Source organism: Rosa rugosa, chromosome 4 (genome assembly GCF_958449725.1).
Source record: "Rosa rugosa chromosome 4, drRosRugo1.1, whole genome shotgun sequence".
NCBI lineage: Eukaryota > Viridiplantae > Streptophyta > Magnoliopsida > Rosales > Rosaceae > Rosa > Rosa rugosa.
The window spans coordinates 4,253,979-4,272,675 of NC_084823.1; the positions used below are offsets into that span (position 1 = coordinate 4,253,979).

Here is an 18,697-nt window from a genome sequence, read left to right on the forward strand (position 1 = left end):
AATTCATCTACGACCCACTACCACTCAATCTACCTCTGCGTTACAGCTAGTGACTGGGTACAAGTATCGTACTTACGCATATTTGAGTGTGTCATTTATGTGTCAATTGCACCGCCACAACGCCCTGTGATGGGTCCTTACAGACGAATGGGCAACTACGTTGGATTTGAGACTCCAACAATCGTCCGCCACTTAATGCCCTTGCTAGGCGATCTCCTTACCGCTAGATTTGCGGATGTCACTTTGATGAGACAGTCTTCCCGTCGTTAGGGGGAGATAAGAACACAGATGTTTAGCAGGAACGACAGGAATTATCGTGGTCTGTCCCCACTATGTCTCATCTCGATCCTCATTAAAGTGATGAGATCACACATCTGCTGCAAATATGCCTGCAAGGAAGGACGTCCGTACGAGAGGACGTAGCGCCACCCTACAAGGAAGTAGGCATGGCGCCAACGCCAAAGAGAGTGGCACTCTGGCGCTATAGGCCATGGCCCCAGCAAGGATGCATGGGAGGCCCGTGCGTTCGAAGGATACTTTGGCACATTTCAATCCTTTGATCATCAAGACTCAAAATCCGTCTCATGAGAATCTTCCGGATTATGGTTATCGTTGGGGGACGCCTCAACGTCAGAACCTATTCCTTAGAATATAAAGCTCTATGAAAATTACACTAGTGTACATGAGACGTGAGATAGAAACTCCATCATAATTGATAATGTAGTTGCGCATTTCGTTGCACATGAGTTTGTTGAGTCTGATGATATCGAACCACGCTCCATTGATGAATGAATGCCAACGTAGAGAAATTTGGCCTAAATGGAAAGATGCGATCCAGGTTAAGTTGGATTCTCTAACGAAGAGGAAGGTTTCTGTGCCAGTGATGCCAACACCTCCTAACATAAAACCTATTAGCTAATGGGTCTTCGTTAGAAAACGTGATGAGAAAAAGATATGGCAATCTCGCCTTATGGCGCAAGGCTTCTCACAAAACGCCCTGGAATCGACTACGATGAGACATATTCTCTCGTAATGGATGTCATTGCACTCCACTACCTTGTCAGTTTGGTAGTTTCCGAATAACTGAACATGCAGCTTACGAATGTGGTCACTACGTATCTCTATGGGGATCTAGATACGGAATATATATGAAGGTTCATGGTGAACTTCATTTACCCAAGTCAAGTGGCTCTAGACCACGGAGCGCGTTTTACAAAGAGGTTGAAACGCTCACTAAAGTGACTACTTGATTGGGAAGGGATATGCCCACGCGTTTCCATAACAAGTTTCGGATTCTATCGCGGTTCATGTTGGACATGATCTTTATTGGAAGCCCTTAAAGAGTTAAGGGAAACCGCTGAACACTTGAAATCCGAGTTTGAGATGAAGGATTTTGGGAGAACACGATTATGTCTCGGTTTGGAACTTGAGCATCGTGTTGATAGATACTTAGGCATTTTGACAAGGTCAAGCCTTCAAGCACCCCCATGATCATGCGTAGTCTTGATCCTAAAAATGATCCTCTTCGTCCGAAGGATGATGGCGAAGATGTGCTAAAGGCGGAAGTGCCCTACATAAGTACAATAGGCGCATTATTGTACTTAGCTCAATGCACAAGACTGGACATCTCATATGTTATGAACTTGTTAGCTAAGGTATAGCTTTGCGCCAACGCGACGCCATTGGATTGGTGTAAAAGATATCCTTCGGTACTTGAGATGTACAATTGATATGGGTTTGTTCTATCCCTACAGAGAGACGATGGATTCAGAGCCATCACACACCAGGAACGCCGCCAACATTGGCCCGCGTCCTCTATCCCCATCCCAAAACAACATGTATTTTGGAAGGTTTTGCTGATATTGGGTATCTCTCTGACCCACACAAAGGTCATTCCCAAACTGGTTAAGTGTTCACCATGGGTAAAGACCGTGATATCTTGGAGGTCTACAGAATAGACCCTAGTCACTATATCTTCGAACAATGTAGAGATTATTGCTCTTCACGAAGTGGTTCATGAATGTATATGGATTGGATCCATAATTACGTATGTTCGAACAATTGTGGTTTGAAGTCTACCACAGATAAGCCTACGAGCATTTAAGATAATGCTGCTTGTTTTGAATAAATGAAGCAAGGCTACATCAAAAGCGACAACACCAAGCATAATTAACAACAACAGACTCTCCTCAATATCAAAGTGAACTATGTTCGATCTGAGGACAGTATGGCAGACTTGCTCACTAAGTCATTGCCTAAATTCCACTTTCGAGAAACATGTTGGTAGCATCGTTTGTGGAAGTTATCCGAACTCCAATGACCGCAGTCATCAGGGGAAGATGCAGACATCAGGGGGAGGTGTCTACATGTAAGGTCTTGAAACGTGAAGGGTGTGTTGTGCTCTTTTTCCCCTTCAACCGATGTTATTTTTGTCCCACAGGGTTTTTGTTACTAGGCAAGGTTTTTAATGAGGCAACGAGAGGAGCACCACGTTTGGGCGACACAAGGGGGAGTGTTCAAGTAAATCCAGAATATATGTCTGGCCCAAACTCTAGGTTACTTGACCTAATAGTAATAGAGTTTAGAATTAGAGATATTCTCGGAGATATCCGATTAATTGTACGATTATCTTTCCTTGCACAACTCTGATTCTATGTCTTGTAATTCTCTATATAAAGAGGCTCCTATTATCAATGAAAGCACGACTCAATTCTCTCCCAATTTTGGTTTTCCTTAAACAAGACCTACTTCATAATATATTTTTGAGCAGCGCGCAAATCTCTCTTTTTGCTAGAAGAAGATTACATATTTGGAAATTGGGATCACTCATTTAAAAGGATGAAATGAAATGATTATGCTATACATTTAAAGTAGGTCCGTAATGATCTGATTTTTTATGCAATATAGCTAGAAATGAAATTTCATTTGATATCAAAGATTTACAACATGTACAAGTATATAAGTAACTCGTGTAAATATATGATGTTTTTACTAACCATATACAGCGTGGCCGGCCATGCAATCATCACCGCATCACAATTGATGCTCAGAAGTCAAAAATCCGCCGTCGCACTTCAATAAAGTAATGGCCTCCATTCTTTGTAGGAAAATTCCTTCTTTATTTACTTGTAGCAAACAAAAATCTCTGTTCTATTAGTCATAGTACATTGTTAGAACAATATGAGCCATAGTACACAAGTATATGAAGTATAATTACAATAATGAAAGAAGTACATTCCCTTATTCTCAACATCACAGGTAGTCAAACCATTGACGGTAAGCAATTCACCACAGGTAACCACTGAGTGTAAGCAACATCTCAGATATAATGGTTTTGACAAATGCAGCCTCTGAGTTTCTAGTTGTTGAGAAACTTGTTTCATTGTTGGACGACATTCAGGACTGGAATTCAAGCATGAAAATGCTGTCTTCACAAGAAAGGGTACCTTCCCTGCAACTTCATCTGTAGGAGCAGCAATACGTTGGTCCAAAACGTCCACAATTTGCATTTGATGGGCTGGTAACACAGGTGATGATGACGATCCTGATAGTAAAGGTAAGAGAAGATCCTCCTGGATGCCTTCCCATAATTATTTCCAGTGTTACCACTCCAAAGTCCAAAGCTGTAGACATCACATTTCTCATTCACTTGCATTGTATAAGCAAGGACTGCTAACAAAAAGGTCATAAAAGTTGAACTATCAGTACCAAAATGAGGCATATTATAATTATACAATGACTTAAGTTTTAAGAAATCCAATCATGCACAATCTCGGTGTCTTACTTTGTTTTAGACAAGAGAAAGACAACAATCACAAGTCACTTAGGAAATTTCCATAAATTGATTATGAAGTTAAACCAATAGCCACACCAGTACAACAGTATAGAATAGGAAAAAGATTCGAAGAAATCAGTTTGTTCTGAAATTTGAAAAAAAACAGAACCAAAGAGTGCATTAGATGAAACTGCAACAGCATAAAAATAAAAGTCCCATACAGAGAAGAGAAAAAAATATTACCTGGTGCTATATAACCATATGTGCCTGCAAGGACAGTCCAATTCGCTGACTCTAAATTTAAGAACTTAGCTGTGCCAAAATCTGAAACACTAAGACTCATTCAGAATCCAGCAAAATGTTCTTGCTCGATATGTCTTGATGCACAATTGGTGGCAAGCAATCGTGGTGCATGTAACACAAGGCATGAGCAACACCTCTGCTTTTGATATTTAACCTTTTACTCCACTCCAACTCCGCTTCATCGTTTAAAAAAAAAATATTAAAAAAAATATATATAAAAAAAAAACTCCCCAGCTTCATCATCTTTGCCCAGCATTGTGGCCAACCTACCCCTTTCTAGATATTCATAAACCAAAAACGAGTGTCGTCTATGCGAACAAAAACCTAAGAGCTTCACAATGTTATGGTGTCGCATTTCAGTTAGTTCCCTGACTTCATTCAAGAATTCCTTTTGAAAATTCTTGTCATCACTTTGTAGCAGATGGAGTTTCTTCACAGCTACTGTGTTGGCAGATGACAAACTTGCTCGATAGACATGTCCATGTCCTCCCTTTCCAATGCAATACAAAGAATCAAAATCTTCGGTTGCATTTATGATTTCCTCATACATGGTTTTTCCATTTAACCTAAATACATAATCAAAGATCTCCTCCATGTTGCTTTCTTATAGATGTGGATGCTTCTCTTTTCTTTTTAGTACAAATACAAATAGAAAGAGTAATAGAAGTGCAGCTGCTCCAAGAAGGGGGAAGGTTATAAGAGCTACCAGTTTAAGGTCCTTTCTCGAGCTTTGTTTATTGCTATTAAAACAGTAATGCACATTGGAGCTTTCTAACTCATTCTCTAGTTATCTAAATTAGTCTAGAATATGTTCTGAAGTACTTAGTCTAGATTAGTCCAGAATGATCATGTAATTATACATCTAGTGAATTCTATGTAGATGCAAATATGTGTTAGTACTCAATCTTAAGAACACAATATGTAAATACAACTAGCATGTGCATAACGATAAGATGAACAAAATATATATTATATATATAATAACTTGGTTAAGATGAACAAAATATATATTATATATATAATAACTTGGTTTAGTCATGATAGATCTTCTCCTCTGTTCAATCCTGTATGCTCTCTTATGGAGCAGAGTATGAATCACGTAATGATTGAAAGAGCAGGGATCTAAGACTATATATATAGGCATTACAAGACTAAGTACCTCCCATAAAGGATTCTTAGTCCTAATCAATATAGGCATTTGTCAAACTATTCATGTACATTTAGGATTACTCTATAATAGATACCATATTCAGTACTAATTATATAGTAAAAAGGTCATGGAATTGACAATTCAAGCATTCTAATTACTTATTCTGCAAACAGGTAGCTAAGATGTTGTGGTTCATAGTGAACATTGATAAGTCCACATTATTCTTACAGTCTCGCTCCCACTTGGACTATCAATGTTCAAACAACAAGAATGCTACTGTATCAGATGTAGTAATTATGAAACATGCACATAGACAAGCTAGAATCATAAAACCATCCCTAAATTCAGTCATTCTATGATTGATCATATTAAACTGCAGGAAATCAAACACTTAACTAAGCATCAGCACCCTGTAATTATAATATAACCTTTCACAGAACACAGGAGCCATCTATCAATCTACTGTACATGAAAATTCAGTTTACTTACAATAATAATCTGTAATGCAAGTAAACAATGCATGATCCGTTCATAAGGATTATTCTAACCAAAGAATCTGCAACTTAAGGCTTCTAAAGAAGCTCAACGCAAGTTTCATCAGCATGTTGTAATATATCTGCAAATAACGCTACAAATCTGAAGTAGCTCACTCGAGTAAGATGAAATGAATGCAGGAAATTCAACACTGCTACTTAAGTCAGAACTTGCATAACAAAATCCTAAAATAGGAACTTCAAAAGTTAATGTTAACTGATTTAAAGTTCAATAACGTTTGCAGCATTAAAAATTTATTGATTCAGAATATCAATTTAGGCCTCCCACTAATCTAAAGCAACAAATCTGCCAGTACTCCAACAATCTTAACATGACTTAAAGCAGAATGAATTTGGTCCAACTAATGGTTATGAAAACCAATACCTGAAACTAATGCTGTTTAATCCATAAAAAGAGTTCAAGAAAAATGTAATTTCTGCAGACATTACTCTTAGCAGCATTAGACTTGGTGAATTCAATGAAGTGCAGAACAAATGAAGAAAAAACTCTCAGAAAATTGTTTGAAAAGAAACTTTTGATGAATTGTGTCATGAACACTTAATCTAGAAAACTTCATTGTTTACAGCAATATAGCCAAACCTAACAATAAATAACCTGAAAGATACTCCCACTGATTCAAGAACATCGAGTTTTCTTAGGATGACAATCATATAAGTGCATTGACTAGAAGAACCTTGAATATATATAGCTAAAATATATATATAGAATTGGGAGGTAGTACTGTTAATTCTTGGTAAGGTATAAATTCTGAAATGCAGACAGTTTGCGTTCTTAACTTAATATTATAAAGTGTTTGGTGCTTATCTTCAACATGGTTTTTATCAAAAGGCCATATGCAATTGTGCTCATCTATGAGACATTTATTAATATGCAGAAGAGAATGAATAAACTGATCTGGATGTTCTATCTTATACTATTCAGAAACAGGCAATGCACCTAAAGATACTTAAGAACATAAGGTATTTAATAACCACTTCACTGAAGACACAAACAGCTAAAGCAGAACAAGGTAATGAAATATTAAACAAATTAGTATTTATCCAGGAAGGCCAAAATGGTTTTGATAAGTGCAAGAAAAATTAACTTCCTTCTACTCCTCTTAATTTGCCAAATTTCCAACTTCAACATGCATGACACCTTTATGGAAAAGATTCACAAAAATTATCAGCTGAGTTGTACACACATTTTTCTCTCCCTTTAAAATTTGGTCAATATGAAATTTCCATCCCCAAGACCAAAACTATAAAATATTGTTTAACAAAAATGCAAAAAATATGCAACCTAAACAAAGCTTTCATAGTTATTTAATAGCAAAGTTACTGTAATTGACTTTACACACTTAGCTAAATAGCAAAATGATATCTTAACGAGCAATGGAATTGATTTAGACAGCCACTGAACACACGATAAAAACAAGTATACTACCGAATATAAGATTGCTTTATTCATAAGGAATGATGACTATTTTTGAGTACTCATCATAGGAATATGCATAATACTGAGGACCTTGCAAGTCAAACAAGCGCATATTTGATGTGTATTCCCCTAGTTTAAGGACAATGCCGATAAGAACTAGGCAATGAAAGCTTAATAGCCCCAACGTATATGAATGTGCCAGCTTTACTTAGGGTGGCAAAAGGACAATTGACACTACTAAATCACATAACCAAAGGCCAAAAAACCAACTTTAGGTTAATTAGATCGATATCAACACCTAGATTGGCAAGAAGAATGTGACTTCTACCTCTTGTTATATGCTAATATTGAATTGTGAATGTTTAAACCTCCTATGGGGACCAGAGACACTGGCTTTAAAACTCAATATTACAACTCTTGGTCTAAACGTATGATTAATCTAGACTTCTGAACATAGGATTGCTACGGCAACAAGGAATGCTCTGAAGTTTTAATTAACCTAAGCAAACAATATATCAAGATACACTAGAATTCAACCCAATTTGGACTTATTTCGTGAGCTGGAGAACTAAAAGACTCTTCCCCCTTTTCTTTGGAAAGAAACCAAAACTGTTTTTCTTTTAAGGTGGAAGAAAGAAGGAATTGCAAATTTTGAGATGAACCTTATCGCATTCAGAGGCTATCAAAATCCCATCAACAAAACAATACCAGAATAGAAAAAAAAAAAAAAAAAATATTCTGCTTCTTGTTGATACAGAGAGAGTAGTCCAGAACCTGTACGGCTGATCAATTTTCAATCATATTGTAGGGCTGTTCAATCAAGATTTCGATCATATTTTCAGAAACCAGAACAGGTGATCAAAATTGAGAATCAAATTTTGGGGCAGACCGTTATCCACTTATCCCTATAACGTCAATCTGAATGAAGCAGGTCTTGGGTTTTTCTCCAAGTGGGTTCTGGGCTTCGATAATGAAGCGAGGCCCACCCAAAACTTATACAGGAAACAATTTTATATATATTTTTTTTTAGTTAAAAGATATTTTCCCTTCTTGTTAAAAAAAAAAAAAATTGATTCGTAATTGAGCATAGTGGCTCTGATCTAGGGATGGCAAAAATCCCCAGCGGAGCGGAGCTTTATTGGATACCCGCCCCTAATGGGGGGAGAATTCGGGGACAAATGGGGAATGAGGATAGGGCGGGGATGGTATTGTGATCCCCATCCCCAAACCCGCCCCAATAATATATACATATATTTAATTTATATAAATATATTAATTTATTTTTTATAATATAAATCACAAATATATACATTTACTACTTTACTTTAATGGCTACACTTTTACTTTAATGGTGTTTTGACTTTTTCACTCACTTGATTTATGAATTTAATCATGTTTTAATTTTAAAGGAAATGATAGAAAAGGTCACATTAGAGTGTGATATGATAAAAATGTCACCTAGTTTCCCACTTGATAAAATGGTCCATCATGAATTGTCGGTAATATTAATTTAGTCCTTATTAATAATGAGGTGATGTTAAAAAAGGTCACTTTTAAATTTTTTTGATTCCAATTCTGCCCTTTAAGCTATAAAATCTTTATTTCTAATTCCACCTGATATTTCCTCTCTGTTAATCTCATTGCATTATCTTCTTCACTTTCCTCAGGTTGAACCAGATGTTGGAGATAAAATTCCTCATAGAAAAAAATTCACGGTCTTTTTCACTCTCACTCTCTTGAGATCTCAAACAATTTTGATCGGTTTCTTCCGCCATGATCTGCTGAAACACGTCGCCGTCGGCGAGAATGGAAGGAATCTAACGTCTCCGGCGACGATGCCTTCGCCGCGATCTGCAACAAGTACGACCGATACGGCATCGACAAGTAGAAGGACTCTAATGTCTCCGGCGACGATGCCTTCGCTCGCCTCTACTCTGCCGTCGAGTTCGACATTGAAGCTGGTCTTCAGGTTCAGTATCTTTCTCTGTTTCTTTCTGATTCAAACTGTGTGTTTCAGAGCGATGAAATCTCTTTGAGAGTTCAGAATTTCGAATCTCTTTGAAATTGACTAGAATTTAAGTTATGATTTGGTCCTATTTTTCAAATTGAGACTGAATTTTGAGTAATTTTGATCTGCAGAAAGCGGAGCTTGCTTCAAAAAAGAAAAGTAGGGCATTTGCAGTTGCTCTGAATGCCGTGATTCGCCGGACCAAGGCTCGATTGCTTAAAGAGGTTCCCAAGTTGCAGAGATTGGCTGTAAAGAAGGTTGGCCTCCACTGTTTGAATCAATTCTATTATCGTGCTTCTTAGTAATTGTGCATTTTCATAAAACTGTTTGAGAAATTGATGTTTAGTGTGCTACATTCTAAAACTGAAAATTGAAAGATGATTGCACTCGGATACGGTGTTTTAGTGCTCGATAGTAAATTGAAGTGGAAGAACATGTGTAGTTGAGTTGTCAATTTTGCCTGTTTAGTATAGAATTCTTGATTGCTTAGGGTTTGTGCAGTGAGGTTTATAAATGCTACTATTTGCTCACAGGTTAAAGGGCTTTCATCTGAAGAGTTTGCTGCTCGTAATGAGTTGGTTGTAAGGCTTGTTTACAGAAAAAGACATAACTGGAAGAAACCACAGTTTTGCTTGGGAAAAAAAAAAAAGCCTATGTAGAATTGAATTGATTGACAACAGGTCAATCAGTTTCCCCTCTTAAAAATGATGCCTCTTGGAAACAATCTTGTAAATTGAAATGTAAAGGCCGTCTTCAATGGATTTTTGTGTCATTCTTTACTTCCCATTCAGTTTTGAGCATTTCTATGTGCTGAGATTAAGGTTTGTGTAGTTTAGTTGAAATGAAGTTGGAAGCAAGCAGATTTTTGAGCTTGTGTGTTTGGTCTCTGAGGTTTTTGTCTTGTTGGGTTTTGCGGTTGTTCTTGAATTTTGTGCTGGTGAAGTTGTGTGCGTGTTTTTTGTTGCAGTGAGTATCGTTTCCCTTCATATTGTTAAATAAGGGACCTCACTTATTCTGAGCAAAAATTATTGAACCAGGAAGGAATGAAGAATCAAAACTGGACTCCTGTAATTAATAATGGAAGATTTGAACCATCTATATGGTGTAAAATCTTGTAAATACTGTAGAAAATGCTTGAAGGTATAAGTAGAGCCTTGTTCATCAACCCAATGGGTTGTGGATGGCTGGTTGGTGGGAGCAACCTCTCTGTTTGTTTATGTTTATTAGAATTGGTTTATCTTTATGTTAAATTTGGTTGTTCTTCCACATTTTTTCTACAGATTCATAGAAGAAAGGTACGGGCATGGCAAATGATATGTATTTTGTCACATTTCGTTTGTCAAGATATAGTTTCAGAAGTTGCACGTTGCTTGCACACATCCCTCTCTGTAAGTAAAGTTTGTATCATGCCATATCACCTTGGTTGTCTCCTATAATTAATGACTGCAATAGAATCTATTGTCCTTAAGATTTTGAATCTACCATTAAGATCACTTTTCAAGAATTGCTGAGAAATGTCATTCTTGTTTTGCTTTCTGGATATTCTTTGAGATTTTAAGTCTACCATCCCTGATTCTTAATTTTTGTCTCTCTTTTGGTCATTCATGCTCAGTCTAAAGATTGACATTAAAATGAAATACCTATCAAAACACTAATTATGAAAATAAAATAAGCATGACAATGGATGATAATTGGGAGTCCCAATCTTTGACCTTAGTCCTCTCTGAAAAATGTTTTTGGTGATGTAAACTAGGTTATAGTCCGATGTTTTTCTTTCCTGGGGCAAGTTGACCATGTTTCTACAATCCCTTGTTTTGGACTACTGTGTAATTTGAATATGTAGTCTAACAGTTTTTAGGTAACTACACATCGGTCTTGGACCATTATCCAATGCGGTTTTCTAAATTAGTCACAGATGAGAAGGCTGTCCCCTTAACAGATTCTAGATTTCAAGAAACTGTGGAATATCACTTTTGTTGTAAACTAGTTGTCAAGGTTTAATTATTTGCTTGTTTATTTATTGCAGAGGAACAACTTACCTGCAGTTCGTCAATATTTGGAAACATTTGCAATTAATATATACTTAAAAGTTTCCATTACTGGTAAGAATTTGCCTTTAGTGGTTTCATGGTGCAACAACTATCTCTTTCATAATATCTGTGAATTGGGTTTTGGTTTTGGTTTTTTTTTTTTTTTGGGGGGGGGGGGGGGGGGGTGTTGTTGTTGTTGTTTGTTTATAGTTTTACTCATATAGAGGCCTTGGACGAATTGTAGGACCAAATAGTATTGCAGATAGGAGAACCTGATGTAATGTTTATTTTAATACCATGTAAAGATCTTGGACGAATTGTAGGACCAGATAGGAGACCATGTAAAGATTTTGGTCTCTTTTAAGCTATTTTTGGTTAAAATGACATTTTTTTTTCCCGGAGTTCTTAGCAACTTGATATCTGATGAGTAGATGAGCTTTCATTTTAACATCTGTAAAATTTAGTTACTGATCATTTTATGGAATTCATGCTTTTGCAGTGGCTAATTATATGATGAGTCACAAGTTAATAGCCAAGTCACTGTTAATCACATGTCACTAACTAAGTAACTGACCATGTCACATTACATGTCACTGACAGTCACAAGTTAATAGCCAAGTCACTGTTAATCACATGTCACTAACTAAGTAACTGACCATGTCACTGACCAAGTAACTGTCAGTAGCCAAGTCACAAGTTAATAGCCAAGTCACTGTTAATCACATGTCACTAACTAAGTAACTGATCATGTCACTGACCAAGTAACTGTCAGCAGCCAAGTCACAAGTTGATAGCCAAGTCACTGTTAATCACATGTCACTAACTAAGTAACTGACCATGTCACAAGTTAATAGCCAAGTCACTGTTAATCACATGTCACTAACTAAGTAACTGACCATGTCACTGACCAAGTAACTGTCAGTAGCCAAGTCACAAGTTAATAGCCAAGTCACTGTTAATCACATGTCACTAACTAAGTAACTGACCATGTCACTAACCAAGTAACTGTCAGTAGCCAAGTCACAAGTTAATAGCCAAGTCACTGTTAATCACATGTCACTAACTAAGTAACTGACCATGTCACATTACATGTCACTAACCAAGTCACAAGTTAATAGTCAAGCCACTGTTAATCACATGTCACTAAGTAACTGACCATGTCACTAACCAAGTAACTATCAGTAGCCAAGTCACTGACATTGACTTGAGGTTAACAATGATTTGGCAAGAAATCCTCTGTATGGGGACCAAGAATAAGAAATCATTGCCTTCAAACGAATGGTTCATAAACCTTAATGAGAATGACTATAGTGCATAGAGCACATGTAGCATGGACCATTATAAAACTTACATCATTGTACAAATCTTTCAACAAAGCTTCAAGCATAAAAAAAGTGAGATTGCACGGGACGAATATAATCTAGATGCCCGAGAAGAGTAAAAAGACATCGATCTATGCATCTTGTAGTTCCAAACTTTAATCTTGTAATCGTCCCCTGCAAAAACCCAACACAGATCAATTAAAACCTGAACTGTACCATCTTGTAACAATGCTTTCTTGTTTGCTGTGGAGCCTCTAAAAGAATTGCATTGGTAGGGCACTAGGGCATTAATGATGACTAATTTAATAGTATGATTATGACATGATTCGTAAGTCACTGTATCTATGGCTCTTCAACTGTCCTAGTTCATATAAGGCCAGCTTGACACCTCGCTTTGGGGCCATTGACTCAATTCAACACACGCAAGTCCATTGACTCATTTCAACACACGCAAGTCCATTGACGCAATTCCATTATATTATGTAGTTCAGTGCCATTTGATAGTTGATACGGTGTAGTGCCATGTTCATTGAAACACACCGGTAAAGCTAACTCGAATCATGTTCAATACTTCAAAATAAAATCTCCATACATACCAAGAGATAGATAGATCTTAAAACGAGGCTTGAATGGTTTTCCCACAAGATTATGTGGCTTCCTATTTCAACAATTTTGATAATATGAAGCACCACATCGAAACTCTGAGATAGGCCACTCATATAAAACAAAGGGATAAAGAATTCTCAAGGGTGAAACAAGAACTACGTATCTAACTATGCACTAAAGATTGCAAGCCCATTGGCAAATAGGTGGTACCACATGCTACTAAAACTGTTGATTAACCAAATCAGCGAAATACTTCAGTGACATGTTCGATAGTATGAATATCAACACAATACAATATGGTAGTTCGCTCACACAATACAAAACAGAAACAGGATTCTCAGGGTTGGAACATGAGCTACATATTTAAGAAATTAGATTTTCAGGTCATCAATAAGACTTTTCCAAAACCCATAGAACCATTTAGTGGAAGAGATGGATAATTTTTAGGCCTATGAGCTACATATAACCTACTGTTTCCTAAATATCACTCATAATGCTCAAAAATACAACCAGTACTTAAACAAGCAACTTGTACTAATGTACTATATGCATGACAAAAAAGAGAACCAATACTAGTTGGGTTTAGTTCTATCTGCAGGTTTTTCACATACAAACAGACCATTTACCACGATTAACAGCACAACACCTGAAAAATTTCCATCCATGCATTTACAACATTCCATCAACGAAACTAAAGTGCCTACTGGTGTTGATCAACAAGTAATCCAAGTCAAGCGTATGATACAAGAACCTACCAATTGAATGGGCATACAATGCTTGCATAAAGAGGGCCAAGTTGGTAGAGGGACGTGCCTCGAAAATGTAAGACATCTTCTTGTTAATCCATACCCTCTTCATATCAGCAAAACTTGTTGACTCACACTGCCACTCCCCAATGAGCAAACCATCAACGAGCAACACCCAGAAAATAAGGGAAAAAAAAATTACCTCAGCAATATTCAAATAACATCAGTATCAGTTATGCATAACAAGTGTTCAATAAAGTACCTGAGAGATGAGGCGATTGAGATTGGTGTAAGTGGGACGCTCAATGTCCAGAGATCGGCGGCAGATGTCGTAGATGGCCTCATTATCGAGCAAAACAGACGCATCGATGTGCTCAAGCAGAGAATGAGTGGAGAGGACACTGCTCCAGCCTCCAGCAGAAGTGACCCGAGACCCGACCCGGTATCACCACCGACGACATTGAAGACCAGAAATCCCTGAAGCCCAGTGCAGTTGTCGGCGAGCTTCCGTATCCGATCCAAGCAGAGATCGACGATCTCTTTGCCGGTGGTGTATGGCCACGAGAAGTTGTTAGCGGCGTCCTCCTTGCCAGAAATGAGCTGCTCGGGGCGAAGTTCCGGTGCGGACCTCGTCGATGACGATGGGCTCTCGGTTGACGAAGATGGCGCGTGGAACTCCGAAGCAAGTCCCAGAAATCGGCACGCTACCAGAGAGAGGGATATTCGGATAAGGTTTCAGACGGGCTTAGTTAACGGGAGGGAGGGAGGGAGAACTGCCCGTGGCAGTTTTTGTAATTAAGTTTAACTCTAGTGGTAGGTAGTTATTAGGTGACCTTAATTATCATAGGGATATTTGTGGTATCTGGATTATCATTAGGTACTTTAAAATGACCTCTTTTATCATTGTCCCAATTTTTTATTATATTAAATTGCTGTCACTCCATAAGCCAACTAGAATCTGATCAATTAATAACTCTAAAGCCACCGAACTAAAATAGTAAAATGTTAACAACACAATAACAGCTCGGTTGATCATGTGGCGCATCACATGTTGATCATTAAAGTCTGACGCAATTTCAGGCTCCACCTATTAAATTTTTGTTTCTACTCTTTTTGGACGGCCTCATACTCAATGAACAGCGACAAGTCTTTCCTTTAATTTTTTTTTTTTAATTGCCGAGTAATTAACTCCACACTAATACTTCTAATTGGAGTTGTATGTATCTATAAATATGAAGTTTCACTCAATGCCTACTGTCCTGTGCACATATTGGCATCTACGAGCAGCAGCATTTTTTAAGTGAGTACAATTGAATTCATTCAAATTACTTTCTTAATTCTACTTTTTTATTTTCACGTATGCTCGACATAGGTTTGATTAACCTAGCTCTTGGACGTCAAATAAATTTTCAGATTGATAGCTAGCATGGCAAGTACTCTAGTTGGCTCTAATGCACTTATTCTGGAAGTTCTTGACCGTAGTAACTATAAACATTGGAGATCACGATTGAAAACTTATTTGTTGGTTGAAAATCTCTGGGAGGCTGTCGAAGCAATCGTGGAACCTCCAAAAATTGAAGATGATCAAACTAATTATGAGGCCTGGACCAAAAAGAATGTCAAGGCTTTGTATGCAATTCAAAATTCATGCGGGAGAGAACTGTTCTCTTTTATAAGTGAAATTGAGACGGCCAAAAATGCCTGGGAGGCTTTGGAACAAGAGTGCAAAGTTGTACAAGGTATGATTGAGTACACTACAGTTTCATGAGTAATAATTTGTTGTTGCTTCTCAATACCGAATTATGTGCCGTTGTGCTTCTTGTACTACTCTTGATCTTTTAAACAATAAAAATGGATAGAATTGTGGTAAAGCTCGCTAGAAAAGAATTGGGGTAGGAGAACAAAATAAAAATTTAATAAGTTAAATATGTTTTGGCAAATACTTGGCATGCAGGATATGATGAGAACAATGCCAACCACTTGATGTGCTATAAATCGTTCATTGAGTCTGTAAGCAGTGGTGATTGGGATAAGGCAAAGAAGTGTCTTGGAGAAGTTGATATCCGCAGTGTAGTAGTAGTAAAAGCAGTAGACACATATGGATATATAGCTCTTCATGTAGCAGCCTGGGAAGGGCACATGCATGTACTGAAAGAGTTGGTGCCTTTCATGACACAAGTAGATTTGAAAACAAAAAACGATTTTGGTCACACAGCTCTTCATCTAGCAGCAGAGAAGGGGCATGTACATATTGTGAAAGAGTTGCCCGTGCCGTTGATGGGAGAAGTAAAAGACAATGATGGTGACACAGCTCTTCATATAGCAGTCCAGGAAGGGCAGGCCGATGTTGTGAAAGAGTTGGTGTTGTTGATGAGACAAGAAGACTTGAAAATAAAAAACGATGCTGGTTACACAGCTCTTCACCTAGCAGTCAATAAGCGGAATGTGCCCATGGTCAAAGAGTTCGTTACAAAAGAAAAAGGTAATCTCATCTTTTCAAATTAAAGACTCGATCGATTATTTGCAGTCTTCAACCGATTTTTGTTTTCTCTTGTTATTACATTAATTTTTCCTGATCCATGTCAAGTAAATTACAAACAGAAAAAGCTGCTGGATAAATGATTTAGTATAATTCAGGGTAAAACAAAACAATTTTGAATTGTTTGTGTGGACAAGCAATTATATTAATCGAGTATATGACTAATCAATACAAATTAAATTCATTCGCAGGTGAGAATAATATTGACAATGACGACTTTGAGCGTTATATCCCGTTTACCACTTATGTGGAAAATGGTGATTGGGATAAGGCAAATGAGTGTCTTAGAGAACTAGATAATCCATGTGGTGCAGTAACAGCAGTAGATCCAAGAGACGACTATCGAGATACTGCTCTTCACATAGTAGCCCGAAAAGGGCATTTGGATGTTATCAAAGGATTGGTGTTGTTGCTGAAAATGAGACAAGAAGATTTGGAATTGAAAACCGCTGAAGATTTCACAGCTTTTGGTTCTGGTATAACTTTAGGGGGCAGTGAAGAATTCCTCATGAAAAGGGCCAAATACATGGTTGACCAGTACGAGAAAACACTTGGCAGCCTTTTGGAGATACAAAACGCTGAAGGGTCCACAGCTCTTCACCTAGCAGTACTGCAGGGGCATGGGGATGTTGTGAAGGAGTTGGTGCCAGTAATGAGAAAAGAAGGTTTAGAAATAAAAGACGCTGATGGAGACACAGCTCTTAACATTGCAATCTTACAAGGGCATGTGGATATTGCGAAGGAGTTGGTGCAATCGATGAGACCAGAAGGTTTGGAAATAAAAAACAAAGAGGGTTCCGATGCTCTTCACCGAGCAGCATTGAAGGGATATGTAGATATTGTGAAAGAGTTGGTGCCAGTAATGAGAAAAGAAGGTTTAGAAATAAAAGACGCTGATGGAGACACAGCTCTTAACATTGCAATCTTACAAGGGCATGTGGATATTGCGAAGGAGTTGGTGCAATCGATGAGACAAGAAGGTTTGGAAATAAAAAACAAAGAGGGTTCCGATGCTCTTCACCGAGCAGCATTGAAGGGATATGTAGATATTGTGAAAGAGTTGGTGCCAGTAATGAGAAAAGAAGGTTTAGAAATAAAAGACGCTGATGGAGACACAGCTCTTAACATTGCAATCTTACAAGGGCATGTGGATATTGCGAAGGAGTTGGTGCAGTCGATGAGACCAGAGGCTTTGGAAGAAAAAGCCGGTCAAGGTTATACAGCTTTAAGTCGGGCTATTGCATGTTTCAAGGATGGAGACGTTTGCGAAATGGCTAAATACATGGCTGAAAAGAATGTTAAAGTACTTGGCATACCCTCGGCTCCCATTGATGAGATTCCAGTTGTCACAGCTTGTCGTTTTAGTAAATGGAAATCGGCTCGCTATATGTATTCTGTCACTCCACTTGAAGTGCTCGAGGGACCCAATGGCAGTGATCTTATTTGCTATTGTCTCAGTTCTAGCAACAGGATTGGTAAGACTACTTCCACTTTTTATGAGTAAGACTTGAATGAATAGAATTTTAACCATCTGGAAAGACTAGTTGCTTAATATATGATTGACTTTTTCACTCGCTTACACATGTTTAAATTATTTCTTATTCTGTATATCTGCAAATTCATTTTAAACTAATTGTTAAAATATTTTTTTTGCTTCCAATTCAAAGTTGGCAAAATATAAAATGCAATTAAATAATAAATAAAAAAATCTGCAAGTGCACTCATTCACCTTTGTTTATTCATGTTTTTTTTTTAATTTATCATATTATAATAAAAAGAACTCACTTTGTCAGTTGAATTACTACACATTTAGACTATAAGTTATTTTGAATTACTTTTTAATAAAAAAAAAATCATATTTTTAGTTTATTTCTCCCTAAGATCTCTCACTCTCCCTCTAACCCTTCACTCCATGTTTTCTACACATTATTATTATTTATTTATTTTCAAAATAAAAGGCACACACAGTGCGTGTTTTTCTTCTAGTATTAAATTAAGAAAGGGTATAATAAGATTTTAAAATAAAAGGCACACATATAGTGCGTGTTTTCCTTGTAGTATTAAATTAAGAAACGGTATATATCAACTGTTTTTCTAGGTAGTTTGCTTAATCTATAGAATTATTAAGAGATGTGGCTTTGTTTCCCTAGTTGGTCTAAAACTAGAAGAACATCATTTTCAACTAAAAAAGTTTATTAAAATAGGGATATAATAGTAATTAGCAAAGTCAATATATAAATAATAATT

The 18,697-nt window shown here is 37.2% G+C and overlaps 1 protein-coding gene and 1 long non-coding RNA gene across 2 annotated transcripts; both read left to right on the forward strand.

Annotated features, from left to right (window-relative positions):
- The first annotated feature begins 8,610 nt into the window (after positions 1–8,610).
- LOC133706688 (uncharacterized) lies at positions 8,611–11,389 on the forward strand. Its single transcript, XR_009844673.1, has 4 exons — positions 8,611–9,168; positions 9,339–9,464; positions 10,488–10,595; positions 11,234–11,389. It is a non-coding gene; the product is annotated as an uncharacterized LOC133706688 (long non-coding RNA).
- A 3,938-nt stretch (positions 11,390–15,327) lies between these two features.
- LOC133707230 (uncharacterized) lies at positions 15,328–18,260 on the forward strand. The gene is made up of 3 exons (XM_062132780.1): positions 15,328–15,650; positions 15,866–16,393; positions 16,642–18,260. Exons 1-3 carry the CDS (start codon positions 15,338–15,340, stop codon positions 17,952–17,954), a joined length of 2,154 nt encoding a protein of 717 aa, XP_061988764.1. The 5' UTR covers positions 15,328–15,337; the 3' UTR covers positions 17,955–18,260.
- Positions 18,261–18,697: the final 437 nt, after the last annotated feature.